The sequence below is a fragment of the Ictidomys tridecemlineatus genome, chromosome 7, assembly GCF_052094955.1.
Source record: "Ictidomys tridecemlineatus isolate mIctTri1 chromosome 7, mIctTri1.hap1, whole genome shotgun sequence".
Lineage (NCBI taxonomy): Eukaryota > Metazoa > Chordata > Mammalia > Rodentia > Sciuridae > Ictidomys > Ictidomys tridecemlineatus.
In genome coordinates, this window is record NC_135483.1 from 56,555,142 (window position 1) to 56,582,248 (window position 27,107).

The 27,107-nt window shown below is 36.7% G+C and overlaps 1 protein-coding gene across 7 annotated transcripts; it reads right to left on the minus strand.

Annotated features, from left to right (window-relative positions):
• Positions 1-6,001: 6,001 nt before the first annotated feature.
• Gdap1 (ganglioside induced differentiation associated protein 1) lies at positions 6,002-23,859 on the minus strand. Of its 7 annotated transcripts, none has more exons than XM_005335834.4 (6): positions 23,495-23,859; positions 22,596-22,788; positions 12,976-13,149; positions 11,424-11,518; positions 10,489-10,603; positions 6,002-9,097 (listed from the first exon to the last, which is right to left on the minus strand). In XM_005335834.4, the coding sequence occupies exons 1-6, from the start codon at positions 23,609-23,611 to the stop codon at positions 8,715-8,717; spliced, it is 1,077 nt and encodes a 358-aa protein (XP_005335891.1). In that variant the 5' UTR covers positions 23,612-23,859; the 3' UTR covers positions 6,002-8,714. The 7 variants fall into 7 exon arrangements, with proteins under 7 accessions (XP_005335891.1, XP_040149867.1, XP_021589321.2 ...); XM_040293933.2 differs by having other exon boundaries at positions 22,741-22,788; positions 23,495-23,584; XM_021733646.3 differs by lacking the exon at positions 23,495-23,859 and adding an exon at positions 23,352-23,476.
• Between the last annotated feature and the right edge of the window lie 3,248 nt (positions 23,860-27,107).

Genomic DNA, 27,107 nt, shown 5'->3' on the forward strand with positions numbered 1-27,107 from the left:
GACGCTGAGAGGCCCTTTTCATTTTCTTAATGGTGTCCTTTAGAAAGAAAGCAGTGTAATTTTCATAAAGTCTAATTTATCATTTTTTGGGTGAGTCCTCTCTTTCCCCATCCCAAATTAGCAAAAACTCTCCTTTATTTTCCTGTAGAAGTTTTGTAGTTTAGCTTTTATGTTTAATTCCATGACAAAGTTCAAGATAATTTCTACATATAGTTTAAAATTAATGTTGAGGTATATGTTTTTAATATGGCTATATGATTGTTTCAGTATCTCCAGTAAAATTAATTGGCTCCTGTTCTTAAGAGACAGGAAACAGTGGATCATACATTGAAGGTCTATTCTGGATTGTCTATGCTGTGCCATTAACCTTTATGTTAATACTATACTAAGTTGAAAGCTATACATTTAAGTCTTGATTTAAAATAATGCAAATCCTCCAACTTTGTTCTAAGAATTGTTTTAGCTATTCTATGTCTATTTCACTTTCATTTAAATGTAAGTCGTCAGTTCCTATTTACAAGGGAAGAAAACAGCTGAGATTTTTTTGTATGTTTACAAATACATTTAGGGAGAATGGACTTCCAAACTATTGATCTTCTAATCCATGCATATTGTATATCTCTCTATGTAGGTCTTCTTTAAAACCTTTTATCAATAATTTCAGCTTTTCACTTTACGTATCTTATACATCTGTTAAATCCTAAGCATTTTATCTTTTGTGATGCCCTGTGAAAGGAATTTTTTATTTTATATTGCAATTGTATATTTCTAGTATGTATAAATACAACTGAGTTGCATTCTGTGACCTTGATAACTTCACTTGATATTTCTAAGTGCTTTTTAGAAGAATCCTTAGGATTTTCGAATATAGACAATCATGTCAGTTAAAAATAGAAAGCTTTTCTTCTTTCTTTTCAATTTTATGCCTTTTATTTCCCATAGTTGCATTATTTTCTGGTTATTATTCCAATATTAAAATGAATAGACATAATAAAAGTAGATATATTTGCCCTATTCCCAAGCTGTAAGCTGGAAACCTCAATCTTTCCCACTAAGTATATTATCTTTGGCTTTTTTAGGGATTTGTTTATCAGGTTAAAGAAGTACTTCTATTCCTTACTATGTTGAATGATTTTATCTTGAACATGTGTTGAATATTATAAAAATATTTTTCTGCATTTAATGAGATGGTCATGTGTAAATCTTATTCACTTAATATGGTTAACTACATTATAATTTTCAAAGATTAAACCAAGCTTGCATTACTTAAATAAACTCTACTTGGCCATATGTATGATACATATTTTTGTATATTAATGGGTTCAATCTGATAATATTTTATTAAGAATTTCTGAATCTATGTTCATGAAGAATATTTGGCCTCTAAATTCTTCTCTTGCAAATCTTTGTTAGATTTTGGCATCCAGGTTACACTGGTCTCACTAGTTTTAGAAGCACTCACTTTTCTATTTTCTGAAAAAGTTTGTGTATGATTGATGTGAATTTTACATAATATATGATAGAAATTACATATGAAATTATGGAGGACTTGAGTGCCCTTTGTAGAAAAAAATTACAAATTATAGGTCTTTAATAGATCCATGGTTATTCCAATTTCCCACTTCTTGAGTTACTCTTAAGAAGTTGTGCTGTGTTTCATTTAGTTGTTAATTGTCATAATTTGTTTTTAACATTTTAAAATTTTTCCACTAATATCCATAGGCTATGCAATGATATTCCTTCTCTTACTTGTGATAATGGTAGTGTACATATCTCTGTTCCTGATTGATCCTGTTAGGGTTTATCAATTTTATTCTTCAAGGAATGAATTTTAAACTTTGCTAATATTTCTGTTTCTATATTGTAAATTATTTCTGCACTGATAATTACTTTTTCTGTTTGTTTTGGGCTTAACTTACTCTCCTGTCTGTAGCTATTTAAGTGGAAATTTACATCACAACTATCATTCATTAAATATCATATACATACTTCAAAATATCATACTGATTCCCATAAGTTTGTAGAACTATTATGCTAATTAAAAAATGTTTAAGCCTTCCTTCTCTTCTTCTCATTTAATATAGTCATTTAAAGTTATAAATTTCCCTCTAACCATTGCCTTTGCTGTATCCCATAAATTTTAAAATGTTGCATTTTCACTAACATTCAAATCAAAATATTTCCTTATTCCTTTAGGATTTCTTTTTTCATGGGTTACTTAGGCCATGAGTTACTTAGGACTTTGTTAATTAATTTCCAAATATTTGGAAATTTTCTAAATATTTTGATTATTTTTTTATTTTGTTCTGCCATGGCTATAGAATATATTCTGCAATATGAAAATCTTTGGAAATTTACTGAGAATTGTTTTATTGTCTAGTACATATCTACCTGAATAAACATTCCACATGCACTTGAAAAAAAAAATGTTTATCCCAGTTACTGATAATGTTTTTAGTCAATTAGCTCAAGTTAGTTAATAGTATGCTCAGATCTTTAGACCCAAACTAAATATCTACTTCTTCTATTAATTACTGAATGAATGGTGATAACATCTCCAACTACTTTTTCCATCAGTTCGGTCTATTCCGACTACATAAATTTTGAATTTTTGTTTTTAGATGAATGTATATTTATGGTTGTTATATTTTCCTAGTGAATTATTCCTTTTGTGATTTATAAATGTCCATCTTTCAGCTCCTTGTTACTTTATGAAATTTATATATCCACACAAGTTTTCTTGTACTATTTGCCTAGTATATCACTTTACGTACACTGATATTCAATTTATGTCTTTAAAATGCAACTCCTATAGACAGAATATACTTGTGTGTTCCTATGGATCTAATCTGATGATCTCTGACCTGCAATTAGAACATTTTACATATAATGTTATTTAGTATAACATAATTATGGGTATGTGTTTGCATCTACAGTCTTACTATTTGTTTTCCATTTGTCCCTTCTATTTCTTGGTTGTGCTCTTTCACTGGTATTTTATTTCTATTTATTCTATTGTTTTCTTTGCTATTTTTAAATTAATTTTTAGTTTTCTTCCAGAGCTAACAATGCATCCTTAGCTTATCAGAATCTATCTAGAATCAAATTTTTATTACTTCAGGCTATGGATATAGGTCATTGGTAGATGACTTGCCTAGCATGTGCAAGGTCCTGGGTTCAATCCCCAGTACCACAGGGGGAAAATTTGTACTATTTCACACTTGACACCACTTTCTTCTTCCCACTTGTTACTTTACACTGGGCATATCCCTCCTGACACTGATACTAAACTTCACAAATCTAATAGCTGTCATGCCCATTTGGTGAATTTTTCATTTCAGGTATTTTTCATTATTTTAATAATAAAATCAAACTTATTTGCAGCAGTTTTATACACTCTTTGGGGAAGGCAGGGACTTCACATACATCATAGCATCTCTTAGCAAATCATCACACACTGCAGGAAAATCATAAAACAACTCTAAAACATGATTAGCACATGTTTATATGTTACTCTTAGAATATTTATGTGTACTTCTGATAGTTTTTTATTGACTACCACCCACTATTTTCCTTGTCTAGTAACCATCTACTGGATATTGTTAGTGATAGAGACTGGATTCTATTATCTTCCTTCCGAAGACTGTTGATTCTTGTTCTAGTAGGCATCTCACTTACTGGCTAGCCATCTTCAAATTGGCTTAAGTTTGATTTTGTTTTGTTGTGGAGAACATGTAGAACTCCAACATGTTTGCCATGTACCTATAACTTGGCAAGAGTCAACTTCCAAAATATGTCGCCTCTGCGGTCTTGTCATGGCTTAGTGTTAGGGTTTGTTGCAGTGGGTATAGAGCAACGGTGTTGTTACAGATGATTTTCTCCCCAGGTGACATCTGGCAATATGTTAAGACATTTGGGGTTGCACAACTAGGGTGGAGGGCATTACTAGCACTCAGTGGGCAGAGGCCTAGAATGCAGGCCAAAATCCTACAACACACAGCACAGCTCCACACAAGGAATTATCAGGCCCTAAGTATCAATGCTGTCGAGATTAAAAACTCTTGAAAACTGTACTCTAAGGCACATTCCTTACTTCTACCAGGGGGAATTAATGAGGTTTTGAAGCCCTCTACTCTGCCTGAAATGGACCTCCAATGACCTTCAGCATTATATGGTGCCTAATATCTCTAGTATGTGCTCTCTGGTAAGCATCACATAGTCTTGTTCTGTAGATGCAATTTCTTGATGGGAGGGGTAACATTACAGGGGAATAAGTGAAATAATGAGATTTGTGGCTATTTTTGCAATTTAGCCACTTCTTTTTGTACTAATAATTCTTGGCACCTCGCAAACATTTTTTATGCACTAAACTTAGTACAGAATCTCTGAAAATGTGTCCTTTATTATGATGTACATTTATTTTATGGAATGTTATTGAATCTCAAAATACAGTTTAATATGGTAGAAAAAGTGATGCTTATACATGCCAACCATATGCCTGAAAATTTACTTATTTGATTAGGAATTATACATGTAAATATGAATATTACTGCTACATAACACTTTGCATGTTTATCCCTACGACTGGCTTCTTATATTGAGGGAGTTTAATGACAGCATATTGTGATCAAGAACCCAAGATATAAGACTGTTCAAAGTAAAAGTTTGAAGACAAAAAAAAAAAAACTTATAATTTTCCCAAAAGAGTTTGATAAAGTACTGTGAATGAAATATACCACCCCACTTGAATCAAACAATGTACCAAGGCCCATTATAGGCACATTTTATCTCAAGCTCTCCATGGTGTTGTTTCTCTACCTGGAAGCCTGCATCAGATCACCTGTCAATCCTTCCTCCCTCTTAAAACAAAAATCCACACCTCAATTCAGATGCCAGTGATAGGAATATTGCTTTCATCAATGCACCACCTTCCCAACCCATGAAATAGTTCTCTCCCTCTCACTTCACTTTCCTATTTAAAACACGATTTTAAAAAAAAAAACTATTATGCTTACACCAGAAATGACATTTTCTCACTTGGTTTGGAATCTACCACCATACCTAGTAAAACACAACTGTACTTGAATATTAAAAAAGTGAGACATTCTGGAATAAGTAGAAATAACAAAATAAATGGATCAATATTCAACAAATAACAAAAAGGCTATGTTTAAATACTGACTTATTTATTGTATTCATTTGATTTTGTCTTTTAATATAGTACTTTCTTTTCTGAGCAGACTATCGTATATTCACTTGACTTTTGTGGATATTAAGTATTCTTGCCTTTTGTTTTTGTTTGTAAACTCAGAAAAGACAAGCTTACACATACACTTAACTTTGCTTAGTTCAGTGTAAAAGAAAAAAAAACAGTATTCAATTTCTATTTGATGAGAATAAGCAAAGCTTACCAAGGCTAGAAATATAGATGGTAATCTTTATAGTCATAATCCTTACTTCATGAAAGAAAAAAACTATCAGAAGTACATATAAATATTCTAAGAGTAACATATAAAACCTACTAAAAATGTAATAAAATTCTTTTGCAAAGATAAATATTTGTTTAGTGTTCACCATGTGCATGCTCACACTGGTTGCAAAAGAGTTACTTTAATAACCAGGATCAATGTTATTCTTTAGGCTGCCATTCATTTTTAAAAATATTTTAAAGTATCTTTTAGTTGTTGATGGACCTTTATTTATTTGTATGTGGTGCTGAGACTCGAACCCAGTGCCTCACATGTGCTAGACAAGCACTCTTCCACTAAGCTACAACCCCAGTCCAAGTTTGCCATTCATTTTAACCATAAAATTTCACCTATTTCAAAGAACTGGGTGATTTTTATGTTTTAAGTATGACATCCTATAACAAAAATCTTCAATACTGAAATTATTATTTTACCTTTTCTAATTGCATGATGCTGTGATTTTAAATAAAATAAATAAATAAATACAATTTCCAAAAAGGTTACAAAATGAGTACTTTGTCTTAAGGCTCATATTTGTTTTCCAATTACTTTTATTGATCTTATAGACAGAATAGCATCTTGATCTCTTTATTATATTCAACAACACCAAAGATTTAGAATTCTGGTGTCAATAACAATAATTACTAAAAATCCAGCAAGCAATTTACAAGTATTTGATATTCCAAAGGCATGTAATTGTGATAACAATAAAATAGTCTGTGTTTTAAGACATAAATAGCCAAATAGCTTTAGTACCTCAGGCATTGTCTACTAATATTTATACAAATTTTGTAATGTGAGAAGCACAGTGGCTATTAACCAATGATTATGAAAAATATGTAAAAGTGCCTATTTACCTAATATGTTCAACTCATCAACTTGACATTATGTGCTATTATCACTTACAAAGCATTAGAAATCAATATTAGACTTGCCTCAAGCTTTTTTGCAGATGAATAATCTTGATGAAGATGCCCTCATTTCAAAAACTAAGGTCATTAGTGTTTTATCTTCCCTTGAAACATTTCAGAAGGCTGAAACTAGTGAACTCCTGATCTCAGACCACTGGATGAACAGTGACATCTAGTGGTCATTACATCACTAGACAAATGTTTTTAAACAGATCCATGAAACAAGTGAGAATACTAGATGTCTCACTTTTAATATTGACACATGTATCTCTACTGTATAAGAAAACTGCAAACACTTCCTAGTAGATTCCTATGATTCAGTAATATATACTAAAAGAAAAGCCCCGCTTCCAATATTTATTCTTAATCAATAAGCCTTTCACAGGAAAATGTCCGCTGCAGATTTTTATTAAACTCCATTTTTATGTATGTCTCAATTCTCGTTTCTAACAGAGGAACACACAGGAACTACTGAATAATCAATTCTATGGCTCTTTTGAACACAAGAATTAGAATATCCCAGCAATAGACAGATTCAGACATCCCATGTGACATCACGGATGTGAAAAATTAAGACGTTACACAAGCTGCATGTGCACTGTTGTTGGGCTGAGTTCACTCTGGAGGTATTATTGACTTTTTTTAAACTGAAAATATCCAGTTTGTCAAGTTTTTCTAATACAACTAGATCATGGAATGGAATATAAGGTCAAAATGGAATTACAGAATAGCAAAAGCTCACTGCTCCCCAGATATGTCTACTTCCTACTCATGAAAGACAGTACATTCTCTGGCTACTTGCCCAGCCCAGCTGAGACAGTCCATACAGGCTTTTGTTATCACTTATGAGTAACATAATGATGAACCTTAGCTCATCATCTCTGCACAAGCTACCCACCAGGCACCCAAAACTGCTCCCAAGGCATTGATGGCCAGCTCCAGAGAAACTACCTTCCTGGGCATATCAATGCTGCAGGTTCTATGGTTGTTCTTGGGACACACTGGGACTGTCTCTTCTAAATGGACTAAGGTATCCCCCAAAGTGACTGGATATACATGGCTGAACACAGGTGGGTATCACTCACTATATATTTCATGTCCCCTAAATCAACTACCAAGGATTAAGGCTTTACATTTCTCTTTCTCTTCAATTTCTTAAGGCTTTGTCAATGATCATAAAGAGATAAAAGACCTAAACAACACTTTGTATGTTAATGCACCAGCCTTCCCAAATGAAGAATGAGCATATCTGGCACTCATCAAAATGTCCACTAACCATCTGCATGCCATGCTACTGATTACCTGGGACATTCATCTACATATCATTTATGTGCATAAAGATGGCCCAAGAGGCCAAGACCCTAGGTCTGGATACAATGGTCTACAGGAGTAACATCTCACAGGTGCCACAGAATTGGGGATCATAGGGAATCATTTTAACATAACTTAAAGACATGTAAATGCTAGACAGACATGTTCCAATGTATATAAACATGTTCATGTATATAAATAATCACTTAATATTATTAAATCAATAAGCGTGTTCCTAAGTATTCAAGGTCAAATGAGGTGCCATGTATGTAAAGTCTGGGGTTCTCTCCAACCCACAACACCCACCAACTTCCCAGTTTTCTCAAGAGTTCTTAATTACAAGAATGTATGTGTGGGTGGTGGCCACAAAGTTAAATGTGATGTTTGCCAAGGAGACAGGCAACTGCAAGTGACACTGGAAGCAACCAAAGATTAGAATCAACTGCTGTACACTATGCAGATTTCATTCTCTTGTTTTTCCTTCTCCTTTGCCTCACTAATTTCTGCCTGAAGCTAGTAGGACAGGATGAAGCAGTGCTGTACTCTGTTGCTGTCTGAACCCATGTGTTGGTACAGAATTTCCCCAGTTTCTCCTGTAACAAGGATGACTTCTGAGTTCCAGGAGAAGATACTCTTAACAACTCAACACAGTATATTCAGAGAATATACTGTGTCGTGGGCTATTATTACTGTCTGTTCATAATAACCTTCTCCCAAAAAGAGAATTCAAAACTTGAATGGCATTTTGGTTTTAAGGTCTATGTCCTACCTGTCAGCATTTGACGTATCTTAACCTTGCACTTGTCTTAAGAATGAATTAGTTTAGGTTTGCAAATAAGTCATCTCAATTACCAGCCTACAAAAACATTTTCATAACCTCCTCTCCCCACATAAACTACTCAAAGAGTAAAGTAAATTATGCTTTTCACTAATTGCCCAGGACAATTCCTCACTGGGTCTGTAAGAGTAAACAAGGGTCTAGCTGAATGGTTGGATGAGCTGCCACCTCCATATCCCAACAAACCTAGAAATAATTTGGTCTGGGTCTAAGCGCTAATATCATGCTGCCAAGTCTCTTTCTGAAAAGCATAAAAGCAAAATATCCCACTCCTGCAAGCAAACCAACCACAAGGGTGGTGCCAAGAACTTTTGGGGCCCTTTTCTTGGCCACCCGGAATGCTGTTGGCAGCACTGCAGAGATTAATATATTGTTGACATGTCCCAAAACCTTGTTAAATGTTTTTCTCTTCAAGACACGCTCGTAATAGGTTTCCAAGTTCGGTCGCTTTCCATTTCCCCAATTCCTCCTTGCAAAACCCAGGAACTTCAATCGATGCAGTGTGACAGCAAGAGAGACATCTGCCAGGGTAAAGGCTTCTCCGCAGAGCCAAGGCTGGTGGCCCTCTTCTAATCAGAGAAAAGGACATGGAGAATTAGAGGCAAGCACTGTATCAACGGACTCTACATGGTACCTGTAGTCTCAGCCTTAAGGACAAATGTAAGTGGAGCAAAAAATGAAGGCTATGGGGCTGGGGTCATGGCTCAGAGGAAGAGTGCTCGCCTAGCATGTGTGAGGCACTGGGTTCGATCCTCAGCACCACATAAAAAAATAATAATAAAATTTTTTAAAAAATGAAGGCTGTGGCAAATTTCCTTGACAATAACACTAAGTAATTTTATGCTTAAAAAAAAAAAGTCCATGAAAATGTATCCCAAACTAAAGGAGACTTGTTTAGACATCTGTCAGCCACCTAAGTCCTTAGGTAACATTGGAATCACTTTAGCTCAAAGCCATTCTATCATTTTGTAAAGGCCTCAGAAGTTGAAAGCCTGTGAACCAAAGGAGTTAAAAGACACTTCCTCCTGGAAAGAAAACACAGGTGCGCCTTAGAAAAATCATCAAGTTAAGCTTCAAACATCACTCAGGGGCTATTGCTGTAGTCATAGTAAGCCCTTATTATCCACAGGCTCCACCTCCATGGATCAAAAATATTTGAAAAAGAAAACTGCATTTGTACTGAACAAGTATGGACTTTTTTCTTGATATTATTCCTTAAACAATAGAGTATAACAACTATTTTCATGGCATTTACATTATGTTACTTTTTACAAGTAATCTAAATATACAGGAGAACGTGCTTTGATAATGTGCAAAAACTGTATTATTTTATGTAAGGGGTTTGGGAATCCAAGGATTTTAGTGTCCTAATGGGCCCTCATCAAGACTAAGGGATGACTATACTTATTGAAAGCAGAAGAGCGTTCCTATTATAAACAGGTTTCAGGAAACATGGTCTTCAACTCTGTCATCAGAGTAGCACAAATGGTCCATGTGTATACACCTGGGTGATGGCTTAGTCCTAACATTCACAGGTGCAACACATGGATGCTCACCAGTCATCCTACAGATACACACATTCTGGCTCCCACTTTACACTTTAGACTGAAAGATGTCTCCCTACCTAAGGAAAAAATCAGAAGGGCATTCAAGTAATTACTCAGGTTATTCAAACAAACTAATTACAAATGTGTAAAACAGGTTATGGAGGAATCTCCCAACCAAAATACAAATGGTGCAGAAAAATACTTCACCCGTCATATTTCATATAGACTAAGTTACAATTAGATACCTGAGTTCTTCTCAGAGCAACAGCATTGTTGCTATCATAATTAAATCTGCACATGAATAATAACAATAAAAGACAGATTACAAACATAACATGCTTGGTGAGATTTGTGATGTTCCTATAAGTACTCCTGATGTTGAAAGAAGAAAAAGAATATAAAGGAGAACCTACCTGGGGTTTCTTCATTTCTTCTTTGCAACTCAGTTTCAACCTGATCCAAGACCTTCTCCAACTCATCAAGAATTTTCTTCAAGTATTTGACATTGTCATGATCAAGCAGCTTTGACTAATTAATAACCAAAGAAAGAAAGTAAATAGGTTATCTATGCCTACAAAAAATATCCACATAGCAAAAATTAGATATAAATTCTTACAGAATTGGAACCTGTTTATTTTAGATAATGGAAAAAAATATATAATAACTTTGTCAAAGCCAATGTGAAATTGCAGGGAAATACACCAGCTGTGGAAACATCACAAGACTAGAACCACAGCCCACTGATCAAATGTGAGGCACATAGAGCCTCCTCTAGTCCACAGTGAAGAATCAGTTAGAGCAGCCTTGAGAGAATGAATGACCCAAAGGTTAGGAACAAAGCAGAAGTCTGAGTGCAGCAAGTGGACAGTAAGGGACAGCAGCTACGTACACAGGCATTTATCCTGAGGAGCTCGTTTAGCTAAGAGAGGATAAAGGAAGGTGGAAATGAAGGGACAGTTGGGAGTGCTGCTGCTGTTACATCTATACTGTGGGAGTCTCTTCCATGTGTTGATGGGTCATAGGGAAAGAATCAACAGAAAGCAAAAGGAACTGCTGCTCCTTGTCAGGGGGCAGAGCAAGCCAGTGTCACATGTGGAGGGACACAGGCCTAGAAATGGCTTATTGTGTTAATTTGCTGTTGCATTTTATAATCTTCCATGGCAGCTAGCATGTTCAGTATCTGCTTCCTATATAATCATCTCTTGGTTTAACTATCAAATGTAGTAATGAAAATTTTTTCTAAAAGAAAGCATAAACTACAGGTAATACACACTGGTGAACAGCAAGCTTTAATAGAAGAAGTTCTACAAATAGTTGAATGTCGACTGCAGACAGCCTGGTCACTCACTTTGAGCCGCTTCTGTTTGGCGATGTATGCCTCCTGTAAATCAGGGTTTTCTTCAGCAAGTTTCTTCAATTCGGACTCTGTGTTACCAATTTGGCCTGATAACAGAAGCATTTTTGAGATTAGAAAAGTATTCTCTCCTTTCCCTACCAGACACAGGGGAGAGTGGGAAAACGCTATGGTAAAGGCATGAGCTCTAGGGCTGGTGCCCTGCCACTGCCTCAGACATGCCCTGTCTATGCCTCAGTCTCCTCACCTTTAGGATGAACTAATGAGTACCTACCACACAGGCTAAGGACTGAGCAGCTCCCACAGGAACGTAGAGCAAGGCCTGGCACATTCCAGGGCTCTGTGCACGGGAGTTGTTCTCCTTTCCTGCACTTCAAGTTTCCATATGAACTTCTTTGTGAAGAGGAAAAGCCTTATTTTTAAAATATTGCTCGCTATAGGTGATAGAATGGTAGTCAGAATGTGTGTTTCAAATCATATAATGAGTACTTATGAAGAGATAGAGTGGGGACAAGAAATAGAGGGAAAGCAAGAAGAAAGGGAGAGGAGAAGAGGAAGGAAGTAGAGAGGGAAGAGAAGAGGTGTCAAAAGAGGAAAAATAATGTGCATAAAGAGGAACGATAAAGGCAAGGTATGATGTGGTGGGAAAACATGGCTTCTGCATCTAGAAGACCTGGACTTGATTGTTCCTAGTCAAACATCCTTAAATTAGACCATAGTCACCATCCCTGGGCCTCTGTCTCCAGTCACCGGCATTATAGAGCATACTTCCTTCGAAGGCTCTACCTCCTGTGCACTGATCCTCCTCTAGCCTCATGGCAGGACGAAGAGAGAGAGCTGTATGTCACAACTCAACCTCAATAAGTCTCCACTCACTGAGAGGCAATGCCTAGACACCATCTAGTCCAGCTCCCCCACACCATGAGATGATAATTATAGACCAGACATGTAAACTTAGCTGTTCATAATCCAAGTAGATTCCAGATTTTCTGACTCCCAGTCTATCTGTTTTATAAGAACATGTGATGTTCTCTACTGTCACACAGGTCACTCTTACAAAGTTTTATTCAAGCCTGGCCCTCAAAGTCAAGAGCTGAAAAATCAGGGTCCATGGACAAATAAACGTCCAGCTGCCTTGCAGAAGAGCAGATAAGCCTGACTTGTTCTTGGATCAATTCAGAATATGCACACCTACAAAGCACACTCAATAACCCTATTCCCTCTCAATGACCATGCTATCACTCAAAAATGAATCAAAAGAAAACTTCAGCAGGGCACAGTGGCACACACCTATAATCCCAGCAGCTCAGGAGGCTGAGGCAGGAGGATCATGAGTTCAAAGCCAGCCTCAGCAATAGCAAGGTGCTAAGCAACTCAGTGAAACCCGGTCTCTAAATAAAATACAAAATAGGGCTGGGAATATGGCTCAGCAGTCGAGGGCCCCCGAGTTCAATCCCTGGTAGCCCCCACCAAAAAAAAAAAAAAAAAAAGAAAGAAAGAAAGAAAATTTCAGACTGAATTCCAGGTCTTTAAAATTTTTACATACTGCGAATCCTTGTGGTTGCATAAGCTGGGATCATGGAGTCCACGGTCAGCTCAGGGTGTAAAATGCAGCCATGTGTATAGGCATCCATTGGTAAGGAATCCAGAAGCTCTCGGTAATGTTGCACTCGTGGATAATACATGCTTCCTTTATCAGGCATTAACCTGGGTGTTCTTTCTAAAATACAAAAACATAAACACAAGTATTGAAGAAAAAGTTACAAATGTTACATCCAAAAGCAAAAACCCTCATTCCTCATCATTAACATTTCAACATTATATAATTACATTTAAAAGATTATGTCCCCAGTCCAGTCTATTTGAAATAGCCTGATGCACTAGACCAGATTCCAAACCACAATCACACTGACATCCTCTCACTTCTCCACTTTGCAAACTGCTGTTGAATCCTCAAAGTCCAGTTCTTTACACCACTTGCTCCATGAAGCATGCCCAACCTCCTGCATCTATCACTCATCAATTATCTCAGGTGTGCCTTCCTCTGCATACCCATAATACAGGCACATACTCTTATACAGAAATTATCACTCTATAAATAGTTGTATCTTTTTGCACCATGAACATCTTCCTGAGAAGAAACACATTTTAGGCCCTCCACAAGTGAAGGAATACTCACTATGGGAAAATAATCCAACACTAGGAGTGACCCTACTAATACTATATAAATATGAAATGACAATCTGAATGAAACAACAAAAGCCTTTGCTCATATATCACAGCTGCACTTTCCCTAGGAACATCTATTATCTGGAAAGTGTGTTCCACTTGAATCTTCACTTGAGGGCAGGTTAAAATCTAGACTGCAGACTCTTTGCAGGCAGAAATCATATATTGTTCTCTGCTAAATCCCTAGTGCCTAATATAATGTCTGATACAGTAGGTGCTCACTGACTTATAATTAATACTTTCCCAACTTCAGTTATTTTAGAATATTGGAGTTGAAGAAAGAAGCTCTGAAGTAGTTAGTGAAGACAGACAGTGAGATATGGAGACTGAGAAGTTCTCCTAGGATCTCACAGCTATTTAGAAGCAGAACAAGAACTGAAGCATCTGGTTCCAGTGAGATGTAATGCTCTATTTTATGATATTATTATAATATCTTCAAAGGATTTAGAGACTATCCAGAAAGAATAATAGTGAAGACTGTGACCCATATGTCAGGAATATGTCCCCTTAGAATCATTTCCCACAGTTTCTTAAACCATCCCTGAAAAACTACCAACCAGCTTCTTCTGCCTAATGAAAGAAACAGCCTCAATATTCTTTATATATTGATTTCTTAGTTTGCATTACCTATTTAATTTAGAATCCTTCTGAGAATCTCATACTCATTCATAAATGTCAATGATTCATAGTTGGTTGCCATCAACAGAGCATTTCAGGCAAGATCTCCTAATGTCTGACCAAGCAGAATAAGCTTTTTAAACTAGCAGGCTATTTCTGACTCTAAGGAAAAAAAAATAAGAAGATGGATTACTCTTCAAACCAGCAGACAAATGTCTAATTCCCTGCTGGAGAGTCCAACACTAAAGGCTGCATTAGAATAACCAAGAATGAAGTATCAGCTACATTCTGCTCCTCCAAAAGATTACCACACCAGAACATACTGCAATACTGACCCCACATGGAATAAGGGCAGGTAAGTCACCTATGCCACAGTCAGGCTCTCAACGCAGAGGATCTTACAATTAGCTCCTTGGGTTGACTTCTCAGGACCTCTACAGTGAACGTGCAATGCACCAGGACCCAACTAATGCATAGTAGTCATTTCCATGCAGACCACAGATCCCAGGCCTTGAATTCTTAAGGAATTTTTAGCCTCTCATTTACCACCAAACTCTTCTCAAAATACTAATGTTCTTAAATGCATAAACTACAAGACATGGGATTGCAAAAGAAATTATATTGAAAATAACTTTAATTGATAAAATATTAATACGCATGCCTCTTTAACACATGAATAAGATTTAGCAGCAGGTCTAATAACTACCCTAGTTAAAAAACATTAAGATATCTATAATAATTTAATATACCATTAATGGATCTGATTTTCATTGGTAACAAAGTCATAAGCATTCCTGATATTGTTATGGATTATACCATTATTATATGGTAATGAAAGGAAATGATAGGTTCCTGTTAGAAATTAGTAAAAATAAAGAAAATTTTTTCTCAAATATTTCAGCTCTCCTAAATTCTATTCCTAAATCCTTAAGGACAACATTTTCAACATATAGACTAAGGATCCTTTCAATTATTTGTTTCCCCCAAGACATCTTGCGGGGAATCCACAAAATCAAAGCTACTTTTTAATAGCAACACACTAAGATGTTGTTTGCTTTTTCACTCTTGCTGTTTCTTAAGCATAGGGCAGAAATTTCCAGAGGCCACAGGAAAGGTGATTACTACATCATTTTGACAACTAGCAGGATGTGTGATTGAACATTTTAAAATTTTCTCAGTTTAAATTTCTAAATATAAATATTGATAGAAATGATCTACATAAACAAAACTCTTGGGCATCCTCAATTATTTGTAAGACAAAGGGATCATGAGACCAAAAGAGTTTTAGAACCACTGCTTTAGGGAAATCAAAGATCCTCATGTTAATAACCATAAACAGCACAACATTTTCAAATGCTTCCCAAATGTCAAATTGATGACTGCTGGCTCTGGCTGCCTCTGGTGCCAGGCCCTGAAGCATTCTCCAGAGCAGCATTCTACTTCCTTCCCAGGAAAATAAACTTCCCAGGAAAATAAACGAGAGAAGGAAAAACAACATCTAATTGCTTCCTGGGTTAGTTCCATCTTCCAAACCTGAATTCTTCATAGGAGAACAAATGCTTAAATTCATGAAAATAAATTTCTTCTTCTCCTGCCTTTGCCATCTACTATCTCCTAAAGTACTCCACCAGACACAGTGTAAGATGCCCACTGTATCCATACTTTCTACCCGTCTCCTTTTTCTCCCCACATGCTTCAAGGATGTCCTATCCAACATCACACAGGCAACCTCCTCACCCCAGGGCACTGCAGCATCCACTGCCTCCAGCAACAATTTTTCAAAAGACAGTTGGGAATTTCCTTTGAATTGTACAAGATATCTTCCCTCCCAATGCCATTCTATTTTAGTTTCCAACTCTTTCATTGAGCATCTTGGTTATATACAGTACACAGAGGAAGGGCAGGGAATCAGGGGAGTTTTCAGAAGCAAGTGAAGAGAGGAGGTTCCAGTATTGGGGAGCCAGGTTGCACAGTAAGAGCCAGGCTTGGTGACTGCAAGAATAAATCAGGGTTGGGGTGTAAGGTCAGTTGCAGGATATGTGCTCAGCATGCACAAGGCCCTGGGTTCAATATCCAGGACCACTACCAACAACAAAAAGAATAAATAGATAAACTGACAGAAGACCAATTAAATAAGTGACAAGGCAGGTCTTGTATTGCACCTAAACTAGGTGGCAAATTAGAAAGATGCCAATAGAGATAAAGCAGAGTTCCTATAGCAGAAAGAAAGATGTGATAACAGCAAGAGAAACCAAAAGGGGGGGGGGAGGCAAAAACAACAATAGAAGCATTCTGCAGCCATTTAGTGGAAACAAAGGGCCTGTGTGTAAGCCCCTGTGTTGCTGAGTAGAATAACAATAACAATAATAGCTCTAGGCTATTTAAACAAAAAACAAAAATACAATGGGTTTTCTCAAGGGCAAAAATGAAAAGAGTTAGGAGTTTAAAAGTGTAAGTTGCCATTATTCTACTAAATTAACTGCTCTGGTTTCCTAACATCTCTAGTGACAGTGGATAAAGCCATTATTATGTCTTGTTTTCAAGGAAGACACACCCCTCAGGTCTATTTTAGTAACTTCCCTATCTTCCTTATTAGATTAATGAAAACACATTAAAATTCAAATCTAATTCTATTGCTTTTTTATTGCATAGTGGGAGCATGAGTATATACATAAGTAACTGAACAATAGTGTACCCTTAAATTAGGCATCCATCAAGCTATTTAAAAAGTAATAACAGTTATCAAGTCATGACCTGAAGCAAAAGATATGGTTACAAGCAGACTAAAGACTCTCATCACTTTGGTACTAGAAAGATTAAATCTAAACACAAAAGAGAAAAAAACACTTGGTGTCAAATTATGTGAACTCACGATATGCCTCCAGGGTTTTCTGAGACAGAGACAAATCTAGCATTTATTTTTCAAAATAATTTATACATTATATAGTAAATGTTCAACTACTTTGATAGGTATTATATTTAAGACTTTTAACAGAAACATTTGCAATGAGAGGGACAAATATTACTTGTGCCAACTGTTGGATACACTTTCAGAACTATGGCCTCTGCACTTCAATATCCCTATCTGTCTGCTAAAATTGGACAAATCACAAAGTAAAACAATAACTTCTTTTCAAGCAACTTTTATTGACATAATCATTAATCTTAAAGACTCATTTTCTGTTCCTTACCATTTTCTCCAGTTTGTGTTAATATGAAGCTTTCAGTAGATGTGCTAAAAGGTATATGAAGTTATTCAATTATTTAATTATATATGAGCATTATATATGAAAACCATTCATTGATAAGCATAAAATCATCTTATAAACCTTAACAACTGGCCTTAAATATTTTAATGTAACAATTACTTCAAAATTAATGTTTTTTAAAATGTTATGCTTGAATTTTAATATATACTGTATTTATAAAATAAATTTATATTTCCTGGTCAGACTTATATGTTATTCTAATATCAGACCAGGATAGTTGATTATTTCCAAAGCAAATTCAATTTCTAAACACTTTAAATGATATAAGGCACAGGATATAATTTTCAAATTATAACATTAAATTACCAAAACTCAATATTCATCATATATCGTTAATTCTAGCTTACCATTCAGTTATTTGGCATAATAAATATCAGATGTTCTAATATTTTAGAGTAACTTCATACTCGTTTTTTAAATCTAGTAGCCAAATTAAATTTTATTTGAAGAAATTTTGAATAGGAAATAAATAGCCGGATTTTAAAATTCATATTAGTGTGTCCTTGTCATATCCTGTTCCTGAGTTTGCCTAATTTGCTTACTGTCATACCTCATCTAACTTAATCAATGGCTTGCTTTAATAGAATTATTCATTACACACCTGCACTGAAGAAGACATCAAGTACATGAAAAACAGAATAGTAATAATAGCATATGCATATATTAAAAACAAATTAGAAACTTTTATTGAACTTATAGGAAAAAAATATTTGAAGATTAATAAGCTTCCAATGATTTGGGATCTCTGATGTATGCTGGGACCTTGCACCCAATTAATACCCAATAAATGGCTACTGAAAGAATGAATGAAAGGGGAGCACTAGGCCAGCTCTTAATTGGGTCTGTCTAAATTCCTCCTTTCCCAAGTCTTGCCTGGACAATATCAGTCATGTCTACATCCTTCCTCCATGTGTATGCTTTCCAAAAACAAACAAAAAATAATAATAATCAAACATAGCCATTAACAAATTTATATATGCACAATTTTAGGCTAAGACTTGAAAAGGATTACCTTGACTCTCATATTTCTCCCCTAAAACTATCCATTATTTAATGGATCATCACAAAAGCACAAGGACATAGACATGAATAGTGGTACACAAAAAGGTCAAGCAAATCCTCATTTTTAGTATAGACCCCAGTTGAGAGAATAAAAAAGGAGAGCAAAGGACAACAGGGATACTGGTTCATTATATGCTGTTGTTCTTTAGAAGAACGGCCACACCAGCGTCTCATCACACCTCTTGAACCACATCCGATTATTATCATTCTGACATGTCAACATTCCTCAAAATCCTATCCATACCTAGACAAAATGCCAAATGTTCTGACCAACTTTGAATGCAGAGGATTATCACCTGTACAGTCCAGATAGAACCTGAGACCACACTAGCCTTTTGTTTCATTATCCTTCCTTAAGTCAGCTGATTTTAAAAAACAAAATTCATATATTACATTAGCCTCATTAAAGTTTATCTGAGCTTTTTTTTTTAATTCTTATTCCATCAGAAACATTTCTTAAGATGGTCATCATTTTAACCATTTTAGGTTTTCTGTCATAGAATGTCTTCTATGTCTTTATTCAACTCATTTATACGATCTTCAGGTTCAAGTCAGAGAATTGAAGACTACAGAATACTAGGGTTGGGGGTTGAGGCTCAGTGGTATAGAGGTTACCAGGATGCACAAGACTCTGGATTAAATCCCCAGCACAGCTAAAATGAAAAGAATGCCCTAGAGATCCCCATCCAGGCTGACACCTATTTCAATAATTCACTCATTTTAATCATTCAAAAGCATTTTAAAGCACCTATTAAAAAGCATTCACTTGTGCAAGGCATTGGGAATACAGTTTTTAATAAGATAGGCATTGTCTCTGACCTCATGGTGCTTACAGTACTCTATAAGTCATTCACATATTTAAAATAAAGTATGATAAAAATAATCATAAGTAAAATAAGAGTCCATAGCTAGAAGGGCAACCTGGTATAACAAATCTATAAATGAATATCCGTCAACATGCTAATTTATTCATCTACAAATGGTGCATTACTATCAGCTAGCTATATTTGTCTCTTTATCCCACAAGGGTATTGTATAAAGTGATCTGAAATGCTCTACTTACATCAAGATACAATGTATCTACAACCATGGCTGGTACATAATAGACACCTTTTTAAAATATGTTTGTCACATTCTCAAGCCATGTTGAGACTTAAACTAGTTTCTTCTATTGAAAGACCCAAAACTTTTAAAACTATATTTTAAAAACCCTTGGCAATTTTATCAGTTGCAGAGATACAACAGATCCAACCAACTCTTATTTCACTCTTTTCTCTTTCCCAGGAAAATAGTTATTTAATTGGAAAGGGGGGAAAAAAAAACATTGGCAGTCCATTCTTGAATTCTGCCAGACTTCAAGTCAGTAATTTACAGCAGTACTTAAAGCTTCAACACAGTAATTTATAGCATTATTCTCAAACTTTAATGTACATATAAATCACACAGGGTTCTTGTTAAAACAAAGGTTCTAATTCTGTAGATCTGCTGTGAGATTTACAGTGCTGCATTCTAACAAACTCTTGGGTGATGTCAGTGCTGCTGGTGGATACAACACAGTTTAAATGCCAGGATCATAGGATTCCACTCTCTCCTTTCTTTTAACTGCTGGGATTACGTTTATCACTTGTCTGGCTCTTTTCCTATTTCCCCATGAGTTCTTAAAGATAAAAATTAAGTATCTTAATTACAATAGTGATAACACTGATATGTGTTTTGTTTTTTTTAATTCCAATACTCTGAGGTAAATTTCATCTTGACCTTTCAACTGGATTAGGCTTGATTTATATGACTATTGCTCTCTTTCTGTCTTTCTATCTACCATAAATTATAGATCCCTTAATCTTTTTTTTTTAATCCTTTCCAATTGGATACTTACCCTCCTGGGAAAGAGGAAAGAGTGAAATAAGAGTTCATTGGACTTGCTTTATCTCTACAACTGATAAACCTGAATCACCTAATCTAAAAGGCAAATAGAGAAATTTAATCATTAAAGGTATTCAGCAACTTAGTAGGTGCATCAGACTAAAAGCTGGAACTCTTGGTTGCTTTCTTATAAAAGCTCAACCAGAACAAAGTCTGCAATTCTATATTTCCATTCTATCATGTAGTTCAGAGTAACCTCCCCTCTATTTCAATAAGCAATCATAAAAAAAAAACCAGTATTTCTCTGGGTTATTATCTAAATATAACTTAGCAAGACCCAGAATGCATTTCATTTTTGTCATTATTATATGGTAAAAGCACAAGAGAAAGACTAAGGAAAATTTTAAGGAAACCTAATATCAGTAACATTACTATGTCATAAAATATCATTGCAGAATTTCTCAGGAGGAAAAACAGTATAAGAAGGAGAAAAAGAAGGTGCAAGAGATGTGTAATATGACAGTAGTAGTATTAGTTCATCAACGCCACCAAAAAGATTTAAATATGATGTTCCACTTAAAAATTTTTATCATATAAAATAGAATTCTTACACATTTTTTGTTCATTAGCATAATCATTTCTCCCAAGAAATACAAATTATATTAACAGACTTATCCATTTCCAAAAAGCTTAAGGTTGAAAAAAATTGTCAAATCAGTCACTATTTTCAGTATGATTCCCAGCATATAAGCAACAACAAATAATAGTGAAGAATAAGTAGTTCATGAAAACATTTGATTTAGGCCAAGGTCACCTTTAATCGTCCAATCAGAATCCAGAATCTAAGAAATTACATTTTAATAGTGGTATCCCCTTAGCGAGTGTGTATGTGTGTATATGCGCGCGCGCGCGCGCGCGCGCGCGCACACACACACACACACACACACACACACACACACACACAAATAAGAATAGGGATTGCTCATCTAAGTTCTTGGGCTTTCCCATCCTCTTCATTTAGGTCTCATACCCATTTTCCTTCTGGATACCTCAGATAATTCTTGGTCTGATAATTTCCTTCCTCAGTTGCTTCTAATTCGGGCTTACGTGCTGGTTTCATCCTATGAAATTAAACATTAGCATAACTAGTAGTAGATGAAAAGTAACTGGATCTCAGTTCTCTTAGAAGAAAACTCAGCTGAAAATTAGGAGCCCCATGCCCTGCCCTCAGCTCCACCAGCGATCAGCAGTGTAATCTTGGACAAATCACTGAAGCCACAGTTCACCTAAAAGGGTTGTCATTAAGAATAAATGAGAACATGTAAGTGGCAAAGACTACGGGAAATAGCCCATTTGGTATGAAGGCGATATCGGCCAAAGACCCTGCTATAAAATGGCTATATTGCCTTGAGTAGCCCTCTGTTCCTCTTTCTTCATGTACAAAATGGTAATAATTAGTCTATCTTGCCTGTCTCAGACAGGTTCATTTGATGACTCACTGAAATAGAAACTATAAAATGTTTGATATATAAGCTATTAAATGACTATTACTGACAAACAGTATACAAATTTAAGCCCTATTCTGTTTTTTTTAAAAAAAAGATTTTTAAAATTCCAACTATACAGAAGTACTAGGACATAGAAATCGAAGTACACTAATGTTCTATTCTACTTTTTCTGAGTTTTATTCCTCTTTTTCCTCTTAAGATGAAACCACTTGATAGATTGAATTGGTTTTCACAGTGTATATTTAGAATCAGTATTCTGAATTTGACTCTAAGGCAATTAAATCACAACCACAAGCCACAACACCTGCAGGGTTTTCTGCAAATAGATGTAAAAGAAAAAATTTGACATTAACATTTGTACTTTAAATGAAATTCTTTTAAACAGAGTTTATGCATACTGGTTTATGCAAAATTTGTTATTGACCTATATTATATTCGTGTGCTTATGGAAATGGAAAAGGTTTTTAATAACTAATCCACCATAATAAAATGAGAAAGGGGAGAGAGAGGGGGAGAGGGAGGGGGAGAAGGAGGGGGAGAGGGATGGGAGGAGAGAAAGAAGGTGCACATTTGTGTTGAGAGTAAATCCAAGAAATCACAAATAGCCTTAACATTACCATCCAGGAAAGTCTGTTCAAGATAATCAATGATCTGAGTGGCCTCACAAATTATGTTTTCCCCGTGGATAAGGACAGGCACTTCTCCAGTTGAGTTCAAACGCATAAACCAAGGCTCATTGTGCTCACTCAGGGGCAGACTTACATCATGTTCCTCGCACTTCAATGCCTTTTCAGCAATTACCAAACGCACCTGGAAGAGTTCACAAGGGTTACTGCAGTGCAGATAAGCTTTCCGTTAAATGACTTCCTGGATACTACTAAGCAGCCTTGCTGGGCTTCCAGAGATATTAACATTTTAAACGTTCTTTATAATGATAACTATTCATAGAACGAATAAGTGAGATGTATTCTAGGGTCCTACTCTTAAAAAAAAAAATAGAGAAGACAAAGTACTGAAAATGATTCTGTCTGTATTGATTATAGTCACCTTTCCCATCACCACCACTTTATGTCCTAAACCTCATTATGGGTCCTTCCCCGACAAGAGGTTGAAGTACAGGTATCCTGGGCCTTGATGGAGAGAGTGAATTTTAGGAAGAGTGAAGAAGGGAGGGTTAAAAAAGAATGTAGATTATTAAGCGGTTGAATTAAGGTGCCTCCATCTGCCAGACTCCACAAGGCCCGGCGCGCAAGGTCCAGAGAGGCCTTTCAGATTCTGAAAGTGATGCTTTCTCATTGCATGTCACGACTGGCAGTGTTGGGTCACTCCCTTTCCATCCCAGACGGATTCTCCCGCCTTTTCCCAAAGCTCACCCCAGCCCCGGAGCGCGTGCCCGCCGGGTTAGGACTCCGGAGGCGGGTTTCTGGGTAGGCCGCCATGGCCCGGCGACACCCAGCGGGAGCTGTCCCGGTGCTGAAACCCGATCCGCGCGGCCCCAGGCAGCCGAGGCCTGTACCTTTTGAGAGCTGAAGGAATGCGTCCAGTGGTACAGAATGAGCTTAACCTCCGCGTCGGACTTGCCTTCCGCCATCAAGGGCGCTCCCGCCCTCTGCTCGTCCTGCCTCCGAGCCATTGCCGAATGCTGGAGCGCAGGGAGCCTCGCCCGTCCGCCCTGCGCTTCTCCCACCCACGCCGCCTGGCGGAGCTTCTCTAGGTTTGCCCCGACGCCTGGTGGGGGGACGAGGAAGAGACCTCTGGGAAGTGTAGTTTTCACCCGCAAGAAGCTGCGGGTCCGAGGCCGCAGAGAAGCAGAGCTCTGCGCGCGCACGAGAGCCTGGAGCGCGGCTGTCAGCTGGGAGGAGCAGCTGGGAGTATTTTAGGTTAAAAAAAAAAATCTAAAATATGAGTCCCTGGTTATTACGGTGAGTAAGGGGAAGATGGAGATAGCAAATTACTCATTGGCTTTGCAGGTTGTTTGGGTAGAAGGGAGCAGTTTCCCAAGATACTTAGGGCTCTTTGGTGAAAAGGAAGTTCCGGTGACAGATTAATCAGGACCAATGAGTTTTCACTAGAAGATGCTCTCATGAAAAAGAAAAAAAAAAAAACATAAACAATAGCGATGTAATACAGACTAGTTGTTAAACACAAAATTTTACAGCAGAACTACCTGGACTTATGTCCTAGTTTTTATCCTCTTCCCCATTTTTGAAGTGGAGGTAATTTTATTTTGCTCACAAGATTTTTGCAAGAACTTAATACATAAATAAAATGTTTAAACACTCAGCTGGCACGTTGTAGACACGTAATATTATTCACAAGCTCAGTTGCCTTATAAAAGTCTCTTTATAGTCATAGGCAGAATCATGCTTTCATACTAATTACCATTGTATACCTCTTAAGATTTGGCATCATAGTAAACTGATAACATTTTTAGTAAAAACATGTAAATAGGATCATGAAATAAATCCCTGTGTAATTTGTGCAGCAAACATTGAGTACCTACTATTTTCCAGGTATTTTACTAGATCCAGGGAATACAAAGTTGTGTGTGACCTGAAACCTGGCACCCAAAATATAATTCTGGTGGCAGAGACAACAAATAGATAAGCACAATAAAGATTAAAACTGTCTTAAGGCAAGCACAAGATACTGTGAGAAAGGAAGGGATGGTGCCCAGCCCAGATAGGAAGGGCCACTAGGAGACACAAAAATCTTCTGAGGTTCCTCCAAAGAGTACAATAAAGACAGCACTTCATTTGTTCCCTGTAATTTTTACAATTTTAAAAGATTCTGTACTGTCTTCATATATTCTTATATTAGTTTAAATGCTTAAGCAAAAGGGATCTTGCAAAATTTGTTTTTTAATCAGGTCACTGCCCCCACCTCACCCCAGGCCTAGTATTGAGTCCAGGTCCTCAAGCATGCCAAGCAAGTGCTCTACCATTGAGCTCCACCCTCAGTTTGCTTTAAAGTAGAAGGGGAATGAACAAACTTTGAAATTAGGCAGAATAGATCTTAAAGTCAGCTGTCACTCTGCTGTCTCTTCAGCTTTTACTTCATCACATATAAAATATGTACGTGTAAAAATATGTGCCAACCCAGAATGCCATGGGAATTGGAGGAGAGAATTGTACCAAGAAAAAAGCACCAAGACACTGCCTGGAATGTAGCAGTTGATGGAAAGGTGCCTAAAAGCCCTTCCACTGACAGGAAAAGACATCATACTACACTGAATCCTCTCTTTTTAGGCCTCACAATTCTTACAACTACAGTACCTATATAATCCTCCCATTCTTCAGAAGAAGAACTGTATTTTTAATTTCCCAACCCTAAATTCTGCAATATATTATATAGTTCCTTTTTCCTTGATTTTACTAAATCACCTCAATATTTGAATAAATGCAACACTCATGTTGAGCCATCTAATGCTTGCAGCTGAAAGAGGCCTGACAACAAAACCCTGGTTCATCAAACACTAAGAACTTCCTTCTCCATTACATCTTCCCAGTAGCAAAACCATATAGTGGACATTGAATGAACCGCCTGATTGCTCTGTCGGTGTTTAGTACCAAGTATTCATATTCATTGGCAATGTAAACATGTGAAGGGCCTCTGAAGGGAAATTTATCAATATGCATCAAAAATCTTCAAAATGGACATAACTTATGTCAATTCCTGTATTTTCAGTTTAAGGAAAAACTAACAAAATCTCCAGTTGGTCCTAAAAACATCTATTTTCCACTTCTTCTTTGGTAATAGAAATTTTAGCAAAGCATGTGGCTGCTGAGAATAAAACTGCATTTCCCAGGCTACACTGCAGCTAAATGTGGCCCTATGACTGTATTCAAACAAAAGGTCATGGATGTGCCACACACGTGTTCTAAGAATCATCCTCACAGAGGCAGCCAGATGTTTGCCTCCTCATCCCCATCTCCATCCTGCCCCCAGGAAAGTGGACACTGAGTTAGATGAGGAGGAAGGAGGCCACACACTAGGAATGGCTAAGTCATGAGCTGGGAGGGAAATAACCTATGAAGACACTGGGGAGCAGAACTACCATAACCACCTCCATCTCCAAAGCTCCATACTTAAAAAAATATATATATAAGCCATCTGGATTAAGGCAGTGTTTTAGTGAGCTTTCCCATTGCTACAAAAAAAGACCTGAAAAGAACAATTTGAGAAGAGGAAGAGTTCATTTGATGCATAGTTTCAGAACTCTCAGTTCATAGAAGGCTGGCTCCATTCCTTTGAGCTCAAGGTGAGGCAGAACATCATGGTAGAAGAGTGTGGTGTGTGGTGGAGGAAAGCAGCTCAGGGAATAACAATCAGGAAGCAGAGTGTTTTAGTCAGCATTTTCGCTGCTGTGACTAAAAGGTCCAAACCAGAACAACTGTAGAGGAGGAAAGATTTATTTAGGGGCTCACAGTTTCAAAGGTCTCAATCCATAGACAACAGGCTCCATTTCTCAGGACTCTTAGTGATGCAAGACATCATGGTGGAAGAGTATGGCAGAGGGAAGCAGCTCACATGATGATCAGAAAAGTCTCAACTTGCTAGATAGAAATATATACCCCAAAGCCATGCCCCCAATTCCCACCTCCTCCAGCCACACCCTAACACTTCAGTTACCACTAAGTTAATCCCCATCAGAGGGTTAATTCACTGATTAGGTTAAGACTCTCACAACCCAAACATTTCTCCTCTGAACCTTCTTGCATTGTCTCAGACGTGAGCTTTTGGGGGACACCTTACATCCAAACCATAACAACAAAGTTCAGCATTGCTCAACAGAGACAAAATATAAACTCCAAAGGCATGCCCCCCAATGACCTACCACTCAGCCACACCCTATCTGCCTACAGATACCACCCAGTTAATCCTTATCAGTGGATTAATGCACTGATTAAGTTAAGGTTCTCATAACCAACCCAATCATTTCACCTCCAAACTTTCTTGCATTGTCTCACACATGCACTTTTGGGGGACAACACATATCTAAACCATAATAGGCAGTGTTATTTGGGGTTTTCCAGATGCTTATGTCTTAACTTCTTCTCACTAATATATCAACTTTGTGAAATACAAGTGGTTTCTATTTCTTTATGCTTCTGTAGATTCTAATTTTT